At 36.0% G+C, this 22,532-nt stretch overlaps 1 protein-coding gene across 1 annotated transcript in view; it reads right to left on the bottom strand.

Annotated features, from left to right (window-relative positions):
- Nucleotides 1-1,090: 1,090 nt before the first annotated feature.
- The window catches only part of magixb (MAGI family member, X-linked b), a 100,816-nt gene continuing 79,374 nt past the window's right edge, over nucleotides 1,091-22,532 (bottom strand). Inside the window, exons 13-17 of the mRNA XM_073819636.1 lie at nucleotides 14,601-14,801; nucleotides 13,833-13,900; nucleotides 13,579-13,728; nucleotides 13,086-13,224; nucleotides 1,091-3,688 (exon numbers count right to left, since the gene is read on the bottom strand). Coding sequence (XP_073675737.1) covers nucleotides 2,628-3,688; nucleotides 13,086-13,224; nucleotides 13,579-13,728; nucleotides 13,833-13,900; nucleotides 14,601-14,801 — 1,619 coding nt within the window. The 3' untranslated portion in view covers nucleotides 1,091-2,627. The remainder of the gene's footprint in view (nucleotides 3,689-13,085; nucleotides 13,225-13,578; nucleotides 13,729-13,832; nucleotides 13,901-14,600; nucleotides 14,802-22,532) is intronic.

The following is a 22,532-nucleotide window of genomic DNA, read 5'->3' as shown; positions in this document are numbered from 1 at the left end:
TGTACATTTTCCATGTAAATGCAATGTCTGAATTTAAAATGGTTTTCAAAGGATCAATTTTGAGATTTTAAGTTTTAAACTGATATATCATTTCTTATGATTTCTAAAGTGTTATAGGGAAAAAGGCAACAAGGAAATCTGTTTGTGACAAAGGTCAGAACTCCTTTTAGGTGCACTCTTGTCATAAATTAATCTATTACTTTTCCTACATAATTTGAAACAAAAAAAAAAGTTAAATATCTATTTAGGAGACTTAGACTTTTCCAACAATATATAGTTTGCATATTGTATATAGTCATGATTAGATTAGGATTTTTATAAAAAATGATAAAGTAAACTTAGACGTCCCACAAAGGGGACGGTGACAGTTAATACATCACTTTTCCTTCTGAAGCATCAGTGAGTGTTTGAACCTTCTGTAATAGTTGTATATGAGCCCCTCAGTTGTCCTCAAAATCATCACAGTCATTGTTGGAAAGGGTTCAAATACACAAAAATGCTGAAAAACCAAAGAATTTGTGGAACCTGAAGATTTTTTCTGAAGAACAGCGGGTAGTTGTTCAAGACAAGCAAGGGACTCTCAATGAACAACTATTACTAAAAAAACAAAACAGCTGTGGATCATTCAAGTAACAGCACAGTATTAAGAATCAAGTGTATGAAAACTTTTGAACAATGTCCTTTTTATAAATTCAGTAAATAAAAAAAATACCATGAATTTTCTATGATCCCTCTTATTTTGCTAAAATAATTAACTTTTTGAAGATTCTGCAAGGTGTATGTAAACTTTTGGCTTTAACTGTATATCTCCTCTTAACAGTGTACTTTAACACACTATACACACACCATTCACAAGAATGCTAAAGTACGCAATCATCCTTTCAAGGCTGTTTAGCAAAGATCGGGGTAATGCTTATTTTTAGGTGTTTAACAAATTATAAGTTAATGTTTTAAACATAATCTTAGAATAAACTACCATTCAAAAGTTTGAGGTCAGTAATGTTTTTAAAATGTCTCTTATACTCACCAAAGTTGTCAAAAAATACAATAAAAACAGCAATACTGTGTAATATTATTGCAACTTAAAATAACCTATAACATATTTGTCTATATTTTCAAAAGTAATTTATTTCTGTGATGCAAAGCTGAATTTTCAGCATCATTACTTCAGTCTTCAGTGTCACATGATCCTTCAGAAATCATTCTAATATGCTGATTTGATGCTAAAGTAAACTGTAATACTTTTTTAAAAGGATGTTTTGATGAATAGAAAGATCAAAACATAAAACAAAAGTACTGCCCCCAAACTTTTGAATGTTAGCATATAACTTAGTAGCTAATGAATTGTAATCATACACCATATACTAATTTGCTGGTTTATATGGAGCACTGTTAAAGATTTAAAACATCCAAAAGCATAACTGAAGAGAAAAGATTAAAACTGGACTCAAGCTAGCATGAAAGAATATTTGGCCCTTCACATGATAGTTTTGTTGCATACAAAGTCAACACACTGTACAAACAGTCTGGCACAAAAGTAAAAGATGTAGTGTTGATAACTGCAGACCTTCTTTATGGAGGACAAAGTGGAAGAGAAGAAGAGAGAAAGGCTTAAGAGAGCAAGCAATAGGAGTGTTCAAAAATTCTTAAATGAGCAGGAAAAACTAAAATATCATAATAATAATGTCCAGTAAGTGGTTTGCTTATGCAAAACTCACCACCATGATGCTACACTGCTGTGGATGGTTTCAATGGTGCTTTATGTGTTTCTAAGCATGTTCTGGTTGATACTTTAAACTTGGAATTGTGTACTATTGAATACTTTTGGCACAAATTGCTTGTTATTTTCCTCATTTGTCAGTCACCTTGGATAAAAGCGCCTACTAAGTGAATACATGTAAATTTATGTAAATTGCTTACTGGCTGAGTCAAAAAGCATACTCTTAAGGTGCAGTCACATTAGCAAAATTTCAATGGAATTTTGCAGGTAAAAAAAAATGTTTATTGCCAATACTGTTGCTTCTGGCGACGCATACTGGATTTTGTTTGCTTAAGCTTCGCCCTTTTCTTTCAATCAGCTGCAAACTCGCATTCAGATCTGCCTCAATCCAATACAATCTTGATAATGTCAGATAACATTGATGTAAAGGTATTTAATGGATTACAATCAACCAAAAATTCAATCTAACTATCAATACTTTGTTGACCAACCAAGCAATGCTTAATTTTGTTCAGTCTGTGGTCTAAAAAGGTCATATTAGCAATTATAGAAAAAACACTTAAGCAAAACATGGTCAGGTCAAAGTGTCTGAATAATTTTTGCTCCCATATTTTTATCAATTTTACTGGTAGTCCACTGTATTAAAAATGTTTTGGATATAATATGTCGCAGTTTACTTTATTTTGCTATCTTCACTTACATAAATTAACTATAGTGTCCTGCACCCACTAGTATAGAAAATATCAAAAATTATATCTGGTGTCTGAATAATTTTGGATTTGGTCATTTCTTTCATTTCAATCAGATGTACGCCACAAATCCGAAAGATCATCGCTGCTACTTCTGTTTCATCACGACTTTAAACTTAAGTATGAACAATAGTAATAGTGATGGTTTGCAACATAAATCATGTTTCTATTTCTCCACCTTTCTCAACCTCTCTAATAAGCCTCTGAGAGCTGGGTTTTAGCCAGCGGCCTGGAAGAGGAGGCCCCGGGGCCCTTTGTGTGGCTTTCAAGGTAAGGCTTTCATTCAGATACGCTGAGAGACCAGAGATACTGGCTGCAGAAGCGCTACACTCAGACACACTAGCTCCCGATTCGGACTCTGCGCAGTCTGAGTCGAGCGGCGCAGATGTGAGGAAAGCAAATGGGGTTCGATTGAATTCAGAGTCTATCACTGGCTGCTCCAATGAGAGGCCAGATAAAGGTTGATGTGGGCGGGTCTGAATTTCCAGAGGCAGCACACGGACGCCCAAATAAGGCAGACGATTACGGAAACTCGTTTCTGCTCCAGTTTCACTTTGTTGCTCTATGTTCATTTCGTCTGGAATCCCTCGTTCAGTTTTTTTGTTCAGCTCCCACTCAAGCACTTTCTTATCTGCCTCACATTCCTTGTCGCTCTCTGAAGCTCTCTCCCATTCTTTGTCTTTCAGCCTTTCTCTCTCTCTCATCCACTTTTGTTCTCTCTCGTCCTCCTCCTCGTCTTCCTCCCACTGCAGTTTAGGCTCAGGAAGTCTCTGGTTATTGATAGTTTGTGTTTTCTTGCTTTCGTCTTTTCCCCTCTTTCTCTCTACACATTTTACCCTCTCCTCGCTCTTGCTCCGTCTTGACCTGTCTTGCCTTCTCTCGTTATCGTTTTCCCTCTTTCTCCCATCTCTTTCAACCCTTCTCTCCGTGTTTTCTTCACTATGTTCTGTGTTTCTAAGCAAGCTCTGTGTCCTTCGTCTCCTCCTTTCGTCTTTCGACCTTCGCCCCCTGCCCTGACTGCCACCCTCGAGACTGTCAGGGCTCTCGCGGTCTCCTCCGTCACTTCCCCGCTCTCTCTGTTCTCTCCGCTCTCGGTTGGTCTTCTCTGGTTTTTGAACTCTGGATGTGGCATCCTGTTGAGCACGGCGACGGCTCACTGTAGCCATACCCGACTGCAGGGCCTGGGGTGAGGAGGAGACGGCTGTGACGTTATCACGGTCTGAGAGTGAAATGTATGATGATAATGGTGGAGAGAAAAGAAGAAAAACAAATGTTAAAGGGATAGTTCATCCAAAAATGAATATTCATCATTTAGTCACTGGATTATGTCACATTATTACATTCCAAACTTGTTTTCCGTAGAAAACAAAGGGAGAATTTTTTATTATTTTCCGTACAATGACAGTTTATAATGACCATTGTTATTTCAGGGTATGTTTACATGGCAACAATGTTTTCACTTTGCATTTTTGAAAAGCTTAAGAGTACAGATGACAACATTGTAAAATTATCTCTGTTCACATGAATCTGCGAAAATGATTCAAAACACTGTATTCATGTACTAAGCATGATGTCACCGTTTTCACAAATTCACGTTTTCGTAGTTCACACAGAGATGATAATGGTATTGTTTTCAAAAACAAGCACTTTGAACCCTGTTTTCAAATGTTTGTGTTTTCAGGTCCTGCCTTTGTCATGTAAATGAAAGGCCAAAACGTATTAAAAAGTTGAAAATGGTGTTGTGTAAATTCCACCTTAGTATCACTGAGATAATAGTATAGTTACTAATGTTTTTACTTTTTCGGTTTTATTTAAATTTTAAATTTTCAGTATTTTGTTGTGTTTTTGTCTTTTTTAATTGTTTTTGTTGTTTAGAGGCACAATATGTAAGTTTTTTTTTTGTTTAAATATCCAAAAACCACTAGAACAGTGTTATACAGTATCTCACAAAAGTGAGTACACCCCTCACATTTCAGCAACAATTTTAGTATATCTTCTCTAGGGACAATACTATAGAAATGAAACTTGGATATTTTAGAGTAGTCAATGTGCAGCTTGTATAGCAGTATAGATTCATTGTCCCCTGAAAATTACTCAACATAAAGCCATTATTGTCAAAATAGCTGGCAACAAAAGTGAGTACTCCCTAAGTGATAAAAGCAGTATGCTGTTTAGGTGCTTAGTTTTCTCATACTGACCACTGGATGTTCAACATGGCATCTCATAGCAAAGAACTCTCTGAGAATTTGAGAATTAGAATTGTTGCTCTCCACAAAGATGGTCAAGGCTATTAGAGGTTTAGTAACACCCTGAAGTTACACTAGAGTGGTCAGGGTCATACAGAGTTTTTCCAAGATGGGTTCCATTCAGAACAGGCCTTGCAAAGGTCGATCAGCGAAGTTGAGCACTCGTTCTGTGCATCAGGTGCAGAACCTGGCTTCAAAAAAACAGATTCATGAGTGCTGCCAGCATTGCTTTAAAGGTTGCAAAAGTAGAAGGTCAGCTTGTCAGTGTTCAGACCAAACGTCGCACATTGCAACAAGTCAGATTGCATAGGCATTGTCCCAGAAGGAAGCCTTATCTGAAGCTGGCTCACAAGAAAGCTCACAAACAGTTTGCTGAAGACAACCTGTCCAAGAGCATGAATTACTGAAACCATGTCCTGTGGTCTGATGAGACTATAAGATAAACTTGTTTGGCTCAGATGGTGTCCAGCCTGTTTGGCGATGCCCTGGTGAGAAGTACCAAGAAAATTGTGTCTTGCCTACAGTCAAGCATGGTGGTGGTAGCATCATGGTCTGGGGTTGCTGAGTGCTGCTGGTTCTGGGGAGCTGCAGTTCATTGAGGGAAACATGGATTCATTATGTACTGTACATTCTGGAGCAGAACATGATGCCTTCCATCCAGAAACTAGGCCGAACGGCAGTTTTCCAACATGATAACGATCCCAAACACACCACAACTGCATTGCTGAGAAAGCTGAAGGTGATGGGGTGGCCAAGTATGTCTCCAGACCTGAACCCTATTAAGCACCTGTGGGGCATCCTCAAGCGTAAGGTGGAAAAGCACCATGTGTCTAACGTCCAGCAGCTCCGTGAGGATCCCAGAGGATCCCAGCAACAACCTGTGCAGCTCTGGTCAATTCCATGCCCAGAATGATTAAGGCAGAGCCAGATAACAATGGTGCTAACAATGGGGCCTGTTTCATCCTTTAAGTTCCTGGGGACCCACATTGCGGAGGATGTATCCTGGACCACCAACACCTCCAGCCTGGTCAAGAAGGCTCACCAGCGCCTGTTCTCCTTGAGGACACTTAAGAAGAACCAGCTGTCCTCAGCTATCCTGGTGAACTTCTAATGCTGCACGATAGAAAGCATCCTTACGAACTGTGTCACAGTCTGGTACGGAAACTGCTCTGTTGCGGAGCGTAAGGCACTGCAGCGGGTGGTGAAAACTGCCCAACGCATCATAGAGACTCCACTTCCATCCATTGAGGACATCCAGAAGAAGCACTGTCTGCGTCGAGCACGCAGTATTCTTAAGGATTTCTCTCATCCCGCCCACAAACTGTTTTCTCTCCTGCCTTCTGACAGGCGTTTCAGATGCCACAGGACAAGAACTAGCAGACTGAGGAACAGCTTCTTTCCCAGAGCTGTCTCCTTATTGAACTCTGACCTCCACTGACCCTTGGCCCCCACCCCCACACACTCCCCACTACCATTGCACTACTTAATATTTATTGCACTACGCTGTACATACCCATTTGTAAATGCACATTTCCATTGCACATATACATACTGTAAATTTGTGATAAATCTATATCTATACATGTCAATTTGTAAATTCCTGCTTCTAGGCATGGGATGATAACCGGTTTCAAGGTTTACCGCGGTTTGAAAAAGTCACGGTTTCAAAACCGCAAACAAAAAAAGTTATACCGTTCCTATGATATGTGCATTTTCTGTCGTCAAAGTGAAAGTGCAGGACTCGCTACTAGGCTGTGTGTGTGCGTACCTGCAGCGAAAACAATGCAGCCCCTCCCCCAGCGGTTACTGCTGGCTGGCGCGTGTCTGTGATTGTGAACGTGGTCCATAGTCAGTGAGACTCGGGTAATAAAAGCTCAGGATGGCCGAAGGAGGTGAACCCCCACAACACAGAGTGGGGAATAGCAGACTATATGTACTAACGTTACGTTTCTGTGATTGAACATTAGTACAACAATTAAGTTAAAGTGAAATCACGTCTTTGCTTTTAAGTCTTCTGCTACGTTAAAGGTGCAGTGTGTAGATTGTTGCGGCATCTAGTGGCGAAGTTGTGAATTGCAACAGTCCACCGCTAACCCCTCCCTTTACAGAACTACGGAAGCCAATACAGGATTAAAATCACGCCGTTTTTGACAGCAACGAATAGTGAGATTTCTTTTTAAACGTAATTTAAGGAATTACACTTACTTAATCATTCAATAAAGCTATATTATTGTGAATATTACTGTTACTTGTTCATCATTGTGTCAGTGTTTTTTTTTTCGCAAGCTGATAATTCTAAGTTAATAAAAACATAATGGTTCATTAAGGTCTTTATGCACCCCTGAAAACAGTTATTGCACCTCTGTCTAGAGATCATCTTAAATATTACACAGTGTACCTTTAACATCTTTTCAAAATCACAGCATTAAAAAAGAAAAGAAAAAAGAAAACACTCGCTGGCTCTCCTGTGTCTTTGAGTATTTTTTTATTTTTGGAACTTGGTCATATTTTTGCTTTGATTAGTGATTGCATTTTTTCCATTTAGAAGGATTTGTTTTTGAAGTGAAGTGACTGAAATTAAATTTAATTAAGAAGTTTCAATTATTGATTTTAATTATTTTGCCTGATGTTCCATGTTACAAAATGTTCTATATGTTTCCTAAAATAAAATATACTGTGTTCAGTTAAAAAAAAAAAAAAAATGTTTTTTTTTTTTTTTTACCCAGACATTTAAATATAACATTGTAGAGCAGTAATTACAATACCGTGATACCGTGAAACCGTGATATTTTTATCCAAGGTTATCATACCGTCAGAATCTTATACCGGCCCATGCCTACCTGCTTCAGTAAACAGTAACCTGTATATTATGTTCGTATCTACCTGCAATTTATATTATAGTTAATAGCAACCTGTATATTGTGTTCATCTATTTGTACATTCTAATTGTAGTTATCATCTGTAAATTATGCTCACAGTACTTCATCTGTAAATATTATCCATAGTTTCTCCCTGTACATATTCCCTATAAGTGCACTTATAACTTATACCTTTATCCTGCACTTGCTGCTTATTGCACTCCTGATTAGACCTAAACTGCTTTTCGTTGCCTTGTAGTTGTACATGTGTAATGACAATAAAGTTGAATCTAATCTTATCTAATCTAACACAATATATTGACACTTTGGACAAGTTCACTCAGGGTGTACTCACTCACTTGTGCATCGGCTGTGAGAATGAAGACAAAAACTCCCATGATTCCACACTCATTTACGGTGTCATCAAACTACGCCATTGTTTCTACCGTTTGTTTTAAATATGTGCCCTCTAGCGGCACATGGGTCATGGAATGGGTCACAGTGGTTGAATGATCAAAATTTATCAGACAGACCAAAATCTAAGTTGATTATTCACTGAAAAGCTTCCTCTTTATTGTTACTTCAGGTTTGATGTCAATGATGAGATTTGTATATATAGGGTATGAATCATACACTACTTTGTTTTTTTTTTAGGGAGTATAGAAAAGTAACAGAATAAAGGTTTGGAACAACATGACGATGTGTAAATAATGGCATTTCTTAAACATTCACAAACTTTGTTATAAATAGTTCAGTGCTGTTGTTAGATTTTAGAAGACAGGACTTGTGTGAGAAAATATTTCAGCAACTCTTGTTCAAGTAAAATGGAAAGTCAATTATGGTTTAGAGAGTTTTGAAAACCAATCACATCCAATGTTCCAGAGTACTTCAAGTGTTTCACTCTGGTCTTTTGTCACCCTATTTAGTGAGGACTTTGAGGTCATTATGAATGTGCCGTCTGCTGCACATTTAAAGCTGCGGCTGACTCATTAAAACTAAAAGCTAAGAAGCTTTGAAATGCAAAAGCGTCTGTTTGATATGCTAATAATGAACCACTTAATTATATGCAATAAAGTATGACATAACATATATAAATAACTATTTAAATGTGTTTACAATTACAGTAAAACCAAAGTTAAACCATACCTAAACCTTTGGATTAATCAGAATCTTAGCATGAATAATATAATTGATTAATATAATTAAGAACTAACTCATTTTTAATTGTCCCAAATTAGATGATTAACAACAGTGAAGCCATTTGCAGTCTCAGTGTGGCAGAACTGAATTACCAAGATAAACGACCAAGATATTATTTAAGATAAACTGGTATGGAATAAAAAGGACCAATTAAAAATGTTAATGAGAGGGCCAACTAAGGGCTGCTGCAGTGTCAAAGGACATCTCTGCATCATATTTTGTTTTCTCTATTTAAACAAGGAGCTGCACTGAAAATTGATGGACAGCATTTTGGAAGAAACAAGATAATGTAATAATAAAATGAATGGATTTAATCATATCCCCTTATCATCATTCCATTCTGTGAGAAATTCTCCTCTCATATCCGAGCAACTGAAGCCTGGCGTCTCCTCAAAATGCAAAGCATGTTTGGCATGATATAACTGTCTGTCAAAATAACATAATGTCTCTTAATTATGCTCATTTGGTTGGTTTATATTCATATTATCCTTAGGATATTACATAATTATCATGTTTCAAAAAGATTTAATAAATTTCCTACCATAAATATATAAAAACTTAATTTTTGATTAGTAATATGCATTGCTAAGAACTTCATTTGGACAACTTTAGAGGTGATTTTCTAAATATTTGGATTTATTTGCCCCCTCAGATTACAGATTTTCAAATAGTTGTGTCTCAGACAAATTTTGTCTTATCCTAAAAAAAAAGTACCCCAATGGAAAGCGATAAGCAATAAAAATGGACCCTTACGACTGGTTTTGAGGTCCAGGGTCACATTTAAAAAATATAATAGACTGCAAGTTACCTAGCTTTATCTGGAATTACAAACAAACATTCATAACTGTTTTTTGACATAACAGTGACTCTTGGTGTATTATCAACATACGACAGGGAGACCAGCAAGCACAGTCAAAGACGTTGAGACGACAGAGAAATATGAGAGAGATGTAGAGAAACAGTAAAATGAAGAACTAACAGGAACAGCTACCAACCGCGTATTTTCTGTCCTTCCAATCACATAGAAACACGGTTCGCCCAGCTTGGAGTTGGTCATACAGAGAGAGAGACTGGAGAGCTCCACTAAAGGAGGAGAAGGAGGAGGAAGAGAAAGAGGGAAGGCCGAAAGAATGAAAATAAAGTGTTATGGAAGGTAGAAATAGGCAGAAAAAATTTGCTCATGGAAGTAAGGAGAAGAGTGAAATTAATTAAAAAATGGTTCATAGGAAATAAAGACAATGGAAGATCAAAGAACATGAAAACCAGAAGAAAACAATGAGATAAAAATAAGGATGAAGGGCAAAAGCAAATTAGTAGACGTGAACAAAAATAATTTGTTAATGAAAGTGGATAAGGAATATAAAAAATATGAAATCAAAGAGAATAGAAAAAGGAAAAATCCAAATAAGAAAGCAGAGAACAGCTGTTAGTAGCTAATAGATAAAAAGAAACTGTTGACATATTCCAGGGTTCGTACAGATACTCTAAAATGAAATTCCAGGACTTTGAGCACTACTTTTTTTATTTTGATCTCACTCATCGAACAATGTCTAAAAAAAGAGAAATAGATAAATAAAAATACTAATAAAAATGGCAAAAGTGAAGCACATGCAAAGTATGACAAAGTAAACTACACTTTTACTATAGTAAAAATAAGCGCTCCGAAGTCCAGACTTGAATCAAATGATTCGCAAATCATTCGATTTGAATTATTTAGTTGCTAAATGATTCACAAACCCATTCCGATTTAAATCAAACGATTTGTGATATGCGCTCCGAAGTCCTGACCTGAATCAAATGATTTGCAATCCACATTCAAAGTCTTGATTTGAATTTGATTTAAATCGCGAATCAATCGATTTGAATTATTCAATTTGCTAAATGATTCACGAACCCGTTCTGATCTAAATCAAATGATTCATGATACATGCTCCGAAGTCCTGACCTGAATCAAATGATTTGCGATTCACGCTCTGAAGTCTTGATTTGAATTTGATCTAAATCGGTACTTCAATTCGTGTAACGCAAATCATTCGATTTGAATTATTCAATTTGCTAAATGATTCAGAAACTCGTTCCGATCTAAATCAAATGATTCATTATACATGCTCTGAAGTCCTGACCTGAATCAAATGATTTGTGATCCACACTCTGAAGTCTTGATTTGAATTTGATTTAAATCGAGACTTCAATTCACGTATCGCAAATCATTCAATTTGAATTATTCAATTTGCTAAATGATTTACGAACCTGTTCTGATGTACACCAAACAATTTGCGACAGCACTCTAAAGTCCTGACCTGAGTCAAATGATTTGCAATCCGAGCTCTAAAGTCTTGATCTGAATTCGATTAAAATCGGGACGTATTGCAAATCATTCACTTTGAATTATTCCATTTGCTAAATGATTCACGAACCCGTTCCGTTCTAAATCAAATGATTCGTGATACGTGCTCTGAAGTCCTGACCTGAATCAAATGATTTGCGATCCACGCTCTAAAGTCTTGATCTGAATTCGATTAAAATCGGGACGTATTGCAAATCATTCACTTTGAATTATTCCATTTGCTAAATGATTCACGAACCCGTTCCGTTCTAAATCAAATGATTCGTGATACGTGCTCTGAAGTCCTGACCTGAATCAAATGATTTGCGATCCACGCTCTAAAGTCTTGATCTGAATTCGATTAAAATCGGGACGTATTGCAAATCATTCACTTTGAATTATTCCATTTGCTAAATGATTCACGAACCCGTTCCGTTCTAAATCAAATGATTCGTGATACGTGCTCTGAAGTCCTGACCTGAATCAAATGATTTGCGATCCACGCTCTAAAGTCTTGATCTGAATTCGATTAAAATCGGGACGTATTGCAAATCATTCACTTTGAATTATTCCATTTGCTAAATGATTCACGAACCCGTTCCGTTCTAAATCAAATGATTCGTGATATATGCTCCGAAGTCCTGACCTGAATCAAATGATTTGTGGTCCACACTCTAAAGTCTTGATTTGAATTAGATTTAAATCGAAACTTCCATTCACGTATCGCGAACCATTCAATTTGAATTATTCAATTTGCTAAATGATTCACAAACCTGTTCCGATCTAAGTTAAATGATTCATGATACATGCTCCGAAGTCCTGACCTGAATCAAATGATTTGCAATCCACACTCTGAAGTCTTGATTTGAATATGATCTACTTCAATTTGCGAATCATTTGATTTTAATTATTCAGTTTGCTAAATGATTCACGAACCCGTTACATTCTAAATCAAATGATTCGTGATACGTGCTCTGAAGTCCTGACCTGAATCAAATGATTTGCGATCCAAGCTCTGAAGTCTTGATTTGAAATCGGGACTTCAGTTCACGTATTGCAAATCTTTCTATTTAAATTACTCAATTTGCTAAAGGATTCACGAATCCGTTCAGATCTAAATCCCAAATCAAATGATTTGTGATACGTGATCCAATTGGAGTGCTTCGAAACAGTGAATCATTTTGCGACACAATGGTTAACTGATTTTCGAAAAAGCTCTGTTTCACCCATCACTATGCGCTTTTTAAAATCATTACAAGCAAAGTTGAAATTTGAAAATGAATGGCTCTTTTAATTTGATCTGGTTTTTGCTAGTAGTGAATCGCTTGAAAGTAATGATCAAAGTCGTGAGTTTGAATCAATCAGAGCGGTTCCAGCATAAATGACTCACTGTCAGTACTACTACTTGCTTAGCTCGATTGTTTTCTGACATTAACTGAAATGAGCAAAAAAGGTATGATGTTTTTTGAATTGTGTGTGAAAAAATTCAAGCACTTTTCAAGTACCTCTTCAGGAATATTGCTATTTTTAAATGTTTTCAAGGCCTTAAATTTCTAAAAGTCAAATTCAAGCACCTTGTACGAACCGTGGTATTTAATATCTGTACAGTGGCAGTGATAAAACAAACATTATAAACACTAAAACCTGACTCAATTTGACTGGAAGAGCCACATTTGAGGTCATAAATATATAATCAGTTTTAACCACACCATTCATTAAATTCATTCACACTGTGTCAAGTCTACATCTAAAAAACAAAGCCATGAAGAAGCCACATATTGACTCATGGTTAAACTTATATTACATACATCCTTTTGTGGCTTATTGCTTTGTACATAAACATATTATGTTATTTAACAGCCGATAACCCATAATAGCATTCCGGATAGCAAACTGATTGTAAAAGCAATATGATTATGACCTACTCATGTTTTAGATGATGTATGATAATGTGATGTTCAGCTAATCTCTGACCTGCTGTCTTACCGTAGTCAGGGACGTATCCATTTCCTCTTTTGAACACGAGGTGTATCCTGCTTCCTCCAGTCCTGATTTGCTCCACAGCCTGACTGTGAGTCATTCCTGCTGTACTGTCTCCATTGATCTCCACCAACTGATCACTCACCTGCAACATACACAGTTACCACTTAAGTATCTCAAAGATGTGATGGTGAGGCTTACATCACTCACTATTTCTGAAGAGAAAGTAAAAATCTGGTAATATATTTATACTGTATTACACTTGAAGTCCCAAAAAAGCAACAATTTGTAGCCTCTAACACACACCTGCTGATATAGCTTTATATCTAAAAAAGGATGTCCTCTTGACTTCTATTGTTCTTGAGCTTCAAACCTTAACCTAAAAACCTTCCATTTTTGTTATTTAGTCCCTTTACATTTCTCTAAAAGTGTTATTTTGAGACATTATGTATAATTTTATCCCCAAAAGTATTTGTAGATCAAAGCCACATATCCGCACCTGTATTTTGTGGCTGCGTGAGGCTGGTCCTCCTTCCATCAGTCCCAGCACATAGAGGCCCATGTTATATTCACTCCCTCCTCTCAGACTGAAGCCGAATCCAGTGGGACCCCTGTCCAGTTCCACACTGTAGTACCGTGTGGCATCCTGCTTTGTGTTTCAAAGTAAAAAAAAAAGAGGAAAAGAGTTATTCTTTGTCATTTTTTTGCCATAGAGTTTATATGTAGGCATTGTACGGTAAAGGTATTGCTCACCTTTGGTTTTGACCTGTGGGTTTTCCTGTTCTTATAATCAGAGTCATTTTCTGTTCGCTCTGAGGAATCTGACAGGAGAACCATATTAGGATTTAGGAAGTAAGTTAGGAAGTTTTTGCTGTAATGTTATCTATGGCTCATTTAAAATATAAAAATATGGAAACACTAATTCATTTTTTCTATTACTGCTTTTTATCATACTACGGCATTTTAGTGCCACATAAATAAAAAATAATCTAAGTTTACAAGATTAAAGTTGTAATATTTCGAGAATAAAGTCAAAATACTTCGAGACTGAAGTCGAAGTGTTTCGAGAATGAAGTCAAAAAGTTTAGAGAATAAAGTCAAAATTGCGAGAATTAATTTGCAGCAATTACGAGATTAAAGTTAGAATATTTTGAGAGTATAGCCTATTGCACATGCAAATGGGCCAGATTGAGAGCACTGGGAGATATTACAAAGTCTCAGCTTTCAAAATTTGTCGGTTTTGGTGAAATATAAACAATATGTCCTAAAATAATGTGTTTTTCACACTCTTTAATGTGGTGTCAGTTTAAGCAGCATGTGAGTCAATCATCTTTCCGATTACAATAAAGAGGCATTTGTTTTATTAAATTAGGATGTACTGTTTTTTTCATGCCTTCTCATTTTTCTTCACTTTTATATCTTTTATACTTGAAATAAAGAAAACTTCTTTAAAAAAAAACATTAAAAATCTTACTGTTCAAAAACTTTTGACTGGCAGTGTTTATGAAATAATACACTTACGAGCACTGGCGCGAGGTACGATGGTCAAGCGGAGTGTGTTTCCAGCTCTCCTCAGTATCTGCGCCAGCTCTCTATGAGGTAAATTCACTACTGATCGTCCATCCACCGCCTCAAGACGATCTCCAGGCCTGATCTGACCGCTGCGTGCCGCTGGGCTGCCTCTGCGAACCGTCACAAATCTGTGAGGCAGCAGAGACGCTGCTGCAGAGCAAAAAGAGATAAATAGCATTCATTTAACATTTAACAGTGTTGACTGTGCAAAACTTGCTACTGCAGTACTATTCTGGCATGAAAAGTGGTTGCCAGGGTGTTGCTAGGGTACTGCCTGATATTATTTTTATCAGAAAGTCAATAATTATACCTCTGATACACTGTTATTTTATAGGGTATATATAAGACAGGCTAAAAGAAAAAAATAAGAGCAGAAAATAAATGCACAACCCTTAAGCGTACAACGGACAGTTACCAAATACTTGCACAGAAACACACACAGTTAGGAATAAAGATGGATTATCTAAGGCAAAGCAGATAAAGAAATCTCTGTGGAGATTTCTCCCTCTGGAGAGAAACGGGAGAGATGATGGATGGAGGGTGGAAAGAGTAAAGTGGGAGGGATTCAAATGGGACAGAGAGAGAAAGATTGCGAGGGAAAAAGACAGAGGGAAATTATTCATCAGTGTGGTTGGAAAAAAAGTTACTCTCTCTCTCTCTCTCTCGCTCAATGTCAGACTGCTTTGCAGGGTGGCTTTTAAAGGCATCTATCATTAATACACGGCTGAATCAGAGATTCTGTAGCTGCTGCAGATCCTCTCAGCAAATCACACTGAATGTCACCTACAGAAACCTGTGACGCAGCTCGCGGGCAGAATATCAATGCAGATTTAACACAAATCCTTACAGTCCTTAAAATCACAGTCATCAGTCCATTAAAGGTGCTGATATGATGTTAGGGATTACAGGCAGATAAAAGATTACAGACATGTGAATTGGCGCTGAAAAAAACTGAAATGAGATTTTTTGCAAAAAAAATAATAGTCTCATATTTTAAAAAGTGTCTTCATTAAGAATTCTGACTGGCTTCTATTAAATATTGAAAAAGTATTATAAATATTTGACAAATGCTGAAAACTATTAAATGGCGCTAAACAGCATGTTGGCTGTTATTGTACTGTTTTTTAAAGCTCTTAATCTCTGACTTGCTTCGAGTGAAATCTTAAAAGATTAGTTTACTTCCAGAATAAACTCCTGACCCCAATTACTGACCCCAATTTCATCCAAGATGTTTATGTCTTTTTTTCTTCAGTCGAGTTTTTTTGAGGAAAACATTCTAGGATTTTTCTCCATATAGTGGACTTTAATGGGATCAATGGATTGTAGGTCCAAATTGCAGTTTCAATGCAGCTTTAAAGGGCTCCATACAATCCTACCCGACAAATATGGGTCTTATCTAGCAGAAACTACATGTCATTTTCTAAAAAAAAATAAAACAATAATAATTTTAGATACTTTTTAACCACAAATGCGTGTCTTGCATTTGCTCTGCAATGTGTGTCTATGACTTTGTGCTCATTTCATTTAGCTACTGTTCATTTTGTCAGCTATTTTCGATTTAAGACTTAGTCTTAGTCCTTGTTAAAAGTCCTTGTTTGTTTTTTACATATTATATATCATATTTTGTCAACGTTATCCTATTTTATTTTAGTCTAGTTTTAGTCTCAGCATTTTAGTCTATTTAGTCTATAAGAAAAAGTATTTTAGTCTAGTTTTAGTCAGTTAAATCTTCGTCACATTTTTGTCATGATGTATAATGGTTAAACTGATAAAAAAATATATTTTTCTCAAAATTATAATCAAAAGTCAAAAGTCATTTATTTTCGACTGAAGAAAGAAAGACATGAACAAAACAAATCAACATAAACAAAATAAAAACCAAACTAAACAAAATATGGAGACATCAACTTTTTTTCTATTTGTAATTCTTTATAATAGTAATTTAAACAATGAAACATCACAAACAAGTATGGAGATAAAACAAAAGAAAATCGAACCAATGCAAACAAAAAAGCAGACATAAAACATGAAAATGTCAACTTATCATTCGGAACAGTAATATTTTGTTGTGTTTTGTTAAAGAAGTCTTTTCTGCTCACCAAGCCTCCATTTATTTGATCCAAAGCACAGCAAGAACAGTACAATTTTGAAATATTTTTACTATTTAAAATAACAGTTTTCTATTTGAATATATATTAAAATGTAATTTATTTCTGTGATTTTAAAGCTGAATTTTTTAGCATCATTACTCCAGTCACTCCAAGCTTTTGATATAGTGTATAATGTTACAAACGCTTTTTATTTCTGATAAATGCTGATCTTTGGATCTTTCTATTCATCAAAGAATCCTGAAAAAAATACTCAACTGTTTTAAATATTGATAATAATAATAATAATGCATGTTTCTTAAACAGAAAATTATCATATCAGAATGAATTAATGATGCTAAAACTGTAGCTTTGATCACAAGCTTGATTTTAAAATATATTCAAACATAAAACAGTTATTTTAAATATTAAAATAATATTTCACAATATTACAGCTTTTGCTGTATTTTGAATCAAATAAATGCAGGCTTGGTGAGAAAAAATAAAAGATTAAAAACCTTACTGTTCAAGAACTTTTGACTGGTAGTTTATATAGCAATAAACAAACCAGCAAACAATTTTTATCTGTCCTTAGAGCTTTATCTAAGTTGCTGTCCTTTGTCTAGATTCAAGCTCTGGACTTTTCAAACCAACCATGCTTCATGAAGTGCATGCTGGAATGCCTTTAACTGTATTGAATCATCCAATTATAAAGTGTTTCCAACCTTCTGCCTTGTACTTTATGTGTCTGAACAGATGTATCTACATTTGTTACAGTTGCGGTTCGCAAAATATGCCTTCCATTAAAACTGAACCAGCTGTTGAGTTCAAGCCAGAAGTTTATTGAATCAAGGGGTAATGGGCTGTGAACACACAGAGCAATAATAATCCAAAAGTCACGTGGAGAAACTCCAGGGACATGACCTTGTGAGTCCACATTTTTGTCCCTTAAGTCAATCTGCCCGTCTCCATTAGCGTGTGCCATTAACGAGAACAGAAACTCGTCCTGTGCCGACCTACTTAGAAACAAACTCACGCACACTCTGTTGGAGACACAAATGTTCACATGCCCACACACGTCTCTCTTTCTTTTCTTGGGGATGATGAACCTCTGTAAGCAGTGTGTGGAGAAACAGAAATCTTCATTGATGTTTAATGCTGACTCGATTTAGCTCAAAGGGAAAAATTCATGCTAAACCTTTTGATTTCCCTCCATACTCCCGGCCTGAAGGGGATATCATTCTGTAAGGACTAGCATTAGCGTCTTGGTTTAACATGACATTCAATTACTCGGCTGGGCTGATGCCAGTGTAAGATCTGCCTAGGAGGTGTTATGCATTACAGATCCTGCTCATACTCAAAACACGATTTGACAGAACATAATGTTAATGACAATCCAAATACCATTTGACTTTTAATGCTGCCTAATTAACAGTCTGGATTTCATGTTAAGTGTCCACTCTCTACATATAATGTTACTTAAGATTTCATGCACCAAAAGCGGCTGTAATTTAATCTTACGTGAGCATTTTTCCATTTTCTCAGTGCACTGTACCTTTAAGACTTATATGTTAATGAATTAGGTGATCATATATAGAACTGTGCTCACGGTTGCTCAAGTTTATTAATAAATCATTTTGGTCTGGGTTGTTGTGAATAGGGAGGCATTTTAGAGGTTAAATGTCCAGGCTGGTAAACCCAAAGGCTCGAATCTCATAATGGGCAATAAAAGAAGAGAAAAGAGCTTGGAGTTTCTGCCCGTGAGTAAAGCACTTACTCCTGATTCCTCTGGAGGGACTGTTCCTCTAATAAAAAATAAGTCACTCTGGATAAGAAGAATGCAGTAGCACTTTACGTTGAGCCTATATACAGTCAAGCCCGAAATTATTCATACCCCTGGCAAATTCTGACTTAAAGTTACTTTTATTCAACCAGCAAGTTTTTTTTTTTTTTTTGACCGGAAATGACACAGGCTTCTCCCAAAAGATAATAAGACGATGTACAAGAGGCATCATTGTGGAAAAAAATATTTCTCAGCTTTTATTTACATTTGAACAAAAAGTGGCATGTCCAAAATTATTCATACCCTGTGCAAACTGTCACAGTCTATGGGAAAATCCAAAGTTCTGTACCATTCCAAATAGTCCAAGCTGTTCTAAAGCATCCTAATTACCCTGATTCATTGGAAACAGCTGTTTTAATCAACTCAACAGGTGAAAAACAGAAGCTCTCTGCTGATGGTTTGTGGACAGTCATGGCTAAGACAAAGGCTGCGCATTGTGCCTGCTCACAAGTCAGGAAAGGGCTATAAGACGATATCTAAATGTTTTGAAGTTCCAGTGGCTACAGTGCAAAGTATTATAAAAAAAAATACAAGACGGTCCGCACTGTGAAAAATCTCAGAGGACTTGGTTGGAAGTCAAAAGTGACACCTGTGCTGGCCACGAGGATAGTGAGAGAAGTAAAAAAGAATCCAAGCATCACCACCAAGACCATCCTGATGAATCTGGGCTCTGCTGGTGGCAGCATCTCAAGGCAGACAGTCCAACGGACACTACACACCGCTGGGTTCCACAGACGCAGACCAAGGCGGACACAACTTCTCCAGATAAGGCACACAAAAGCTCGCTTGGCCTTTGCAAATGCTCATCTGGACAAAGAAGACTTCTGGTCTTCTGTTTTATGGTCAGATGAAACAAAAATTTAATTGTTTGGCCACAACGATGCAGCCTTCATTTGGTGTAAAAAAGGAGAAGCCTTCAACCCTAAGAACACCATCCCCACTGTCAAACATGGTGGTGGGAACCTAATGTTTTTTTGTTGTTTTTTAGCCGGTGCCCCAGGGAACCTAATCACAGTAAACGGCACCATGAAAAAGGAGCAATACATCCAAATTCTCAACAACAACATCAGGCAGTCTGCAGAGGAACTTGGCCTTGGGCACCAGTGGACATTTCAGCACAACATTGACCCAAAAACACACAGCAAAAGTGGTGAAGAAATGGTTAGCAGACAAAAACATTAATGTTTTGCAGTGGCCCAGCCAGAGTCCTGACTCAAATCCAATTGAGAATCTGTGGAGGGAGCTAAAGATCAGGGTGATGGCAAGGAGACCCTCCAACCTGAAAGAGTTGGAGCTCATCACTAAAGATGAATGGACAAAAAAAAAAAAAAAAAAAAACGGGGAGACATGCAAAATGCTGTTCAGCAATTATAGGAAGCGTTTGATTGCTGTAATATCCAATAAAGGCTTTTCTATTGATTATTGAGAAGGGTATGAATAATTTTGGACATGCCACTTTTTGTTCAACTGTAAATAAAAGATGAGTAATAATTTTTTCCACAATGATGCCTCTTGTACATCGTCTTATTATCTTTTGGGAGAAGCCTCAAAAAAAAAAAAAAACTTGCTGGTTGAATAAAAGTAACTTTAAGTCAATATTTGCCAGGGGTATGAATAATTTTGGGCTTGACTGTATAATGCATTAAAATCTTGGGGTCAGTATAATTTTTTAAAATAAATTATTGATTTTAATCAACAAGATGTATTCAATTGATCAAAAGTGACAGTAAAGAATTACAAAATATTTCTATTTCAAATAAAACACAAAAATATTAGGCAGCACGACTTTTTAACATTAATAATAAGAAGAAATGATTCTTAACCACTAAATCAGAATATTAGCAAATTAATATTTTTATTAAGCATATTAATATATTTATTAAGCAAGGACAAATTAAATTGATCATAAGTTACAAAATATTTATATTTTTAAATAAATGTTGTTCTTTTGAACTTTCTGTTCATCAGTGAATCCTGAAAATATGTTTAAAAAAATGTATAGAACAACTTTTAATACTGATATTAATAAAATATGTTTTTAAGCACCATTTTATCTTCATTTTTACTAAATAAATGTAGTATTGGTAAGCATAAGGGAGATATTTAAAAGATCCTACTACTCCAAATGTTTGAACAGTATGTATCTTTGTCACAAAGAAATTATTCTATTATTTTTCAGATTTTTCTTTCGTTTTTTTTTTTGCATATTTCCCATTGGACAAGTAGAAAGTTATGATAATTTTAATTCTAAATTATAATACATTAGTTTTTTTAACTGCTTTTTAAATATACTTTATGTGACAAAATAAAATAATTATAAAAATAAAATGAATATATTTTTGTGGCAGAGAAAGTAAAAATCTGAACTACTGGTCTGACCAGCCAGCAAAAAAAAACATCTTTATTGTTGGGTCTGTTGTGCAACAAATCGCTAAATTAATAAATAACAAAGAATAAAGTCCTTTCAATATGAGAGAGTGTGAAGCTGAGAAAAACAGACAAGTGGAGTTACAAAATGAGTGGAGGACAGTTGTAATCATGGCTGTCACTGAAAATCATTAGTTTTCACACAATGCCGCATCCAGTGTGAGTCATACAAATTCATTCAGCCTCCGGAAACACTTGAGTGCTGAATGAGAGAGCTGACGTATGTGTGCGAGTGTGTATAAAGAGCAGACCACATTTACATTTGTTCTGAATCAGTTGCTAAGACAATGTACATGCATTATTAACAACTTTTAACTTCTTAAAACTTAATCTTTCATCTGTTTAGCCTCTCCTTCTTTTTGCCCTTCACTTTCCTTTCATCTCATGTCACCTGTTATTTCTTTTTCCTCTCATTTCTTTATATTACCTCTTTCTTCAAACCCTTCCTTTCCTACTCTTTCAGTTGAAGCAGCTGTTCTGTTGAGTCAGTCATTATATAGGCCATCAGACCCAGAAAAACCCAACCTGCATGCAGAGCACAAAATCATTCAGCTATAAACAAACTTGCGTTATAGTCAGGGTACAAAAATAACTTTTTGATGCTAATGGCAATGGCGAGTGAAATGGGAAAATTTACCAACTATAAATACTTATTTCAAGCCATTAAACTGTGTAAGAAACTTGTACAGGTGAACTTTTGGATGAACTTTTTCTTTAAGAACAATAATATGTTGAGGTCTGCTTCGATAGCTTAAAACTGTAACAATATTAAAACAAGGTTTTGCACAGAAATAAAGCAAAGCATCATATATCATTATGGATTAGACTTCAAGTATTGTTGGCATATGCTTTCCCACACTAATGCTGACAAATGAGCCACAATTTAAGACACAGGCACATACACTTAGTCTTAATATCCTGGAAAAGATTGGACCACCTTCATACAGGCATGCAAGTTATGGAGTTAATCTGAAGCATGTGAACAGCATAAGATACTTCTTATTCACATGCACAAATGTAACACTTTTAACAGACCTGACCTTTAGTCCATGTTTGCTTTGAGACCATCTTTATGATAATTCACTCCAAATCATTAATAAAAATCACTTTTAGCAGATATACAGTTGAGGTCAAAAGTTTACATACACCTTGCTGAATCTGCAAAATGTTCATTATTTTACCAAAATAAGAGAGATCATACAAAATTCATGTTATTTTTTATTTATTACTGACCTGATTAAGATATTTCACATACAAGACCTTTACATATAGTCCAAAAGAGAAAATAATAGTTGAATCTATAAAAATGACCCTTTTTTTTTTTGTGACGGTTGTTCATGAGTCCCTTGTTTGTCCTGAACAGTTAAACTGCCCGATGTTCTTCAATGTTCTTCCTTTTGGAGCATCAGTGAGCGTTTGAACCTTCTGTAGTAATTGCATACGAGTCCCTCAGTTGTCCTCAGTGTGAAAAGATGGATCTCAAAATCATACAGTAATTGCTGGAAGGGGAGAAATTTGTGGGCA

Source organism: Garra rufa, chromosome 15, assembly GCF_049309525.1.
Source record: "Garra rufa chromosome 15, GarRuf1.0, whole genome shotgun sequence".
Taxonomy (NCBI): domain Eukaryota; kingdom Metazoa; phylum Chordata; class Actinopteri; order Cypriniformes; family Cyprinidae; genus Garra; species Garra rufa.
Note: the sequence above shows the minus strand (reverse complement) of the source record. Positions and strands in the feature narration are given on the sequence as shown.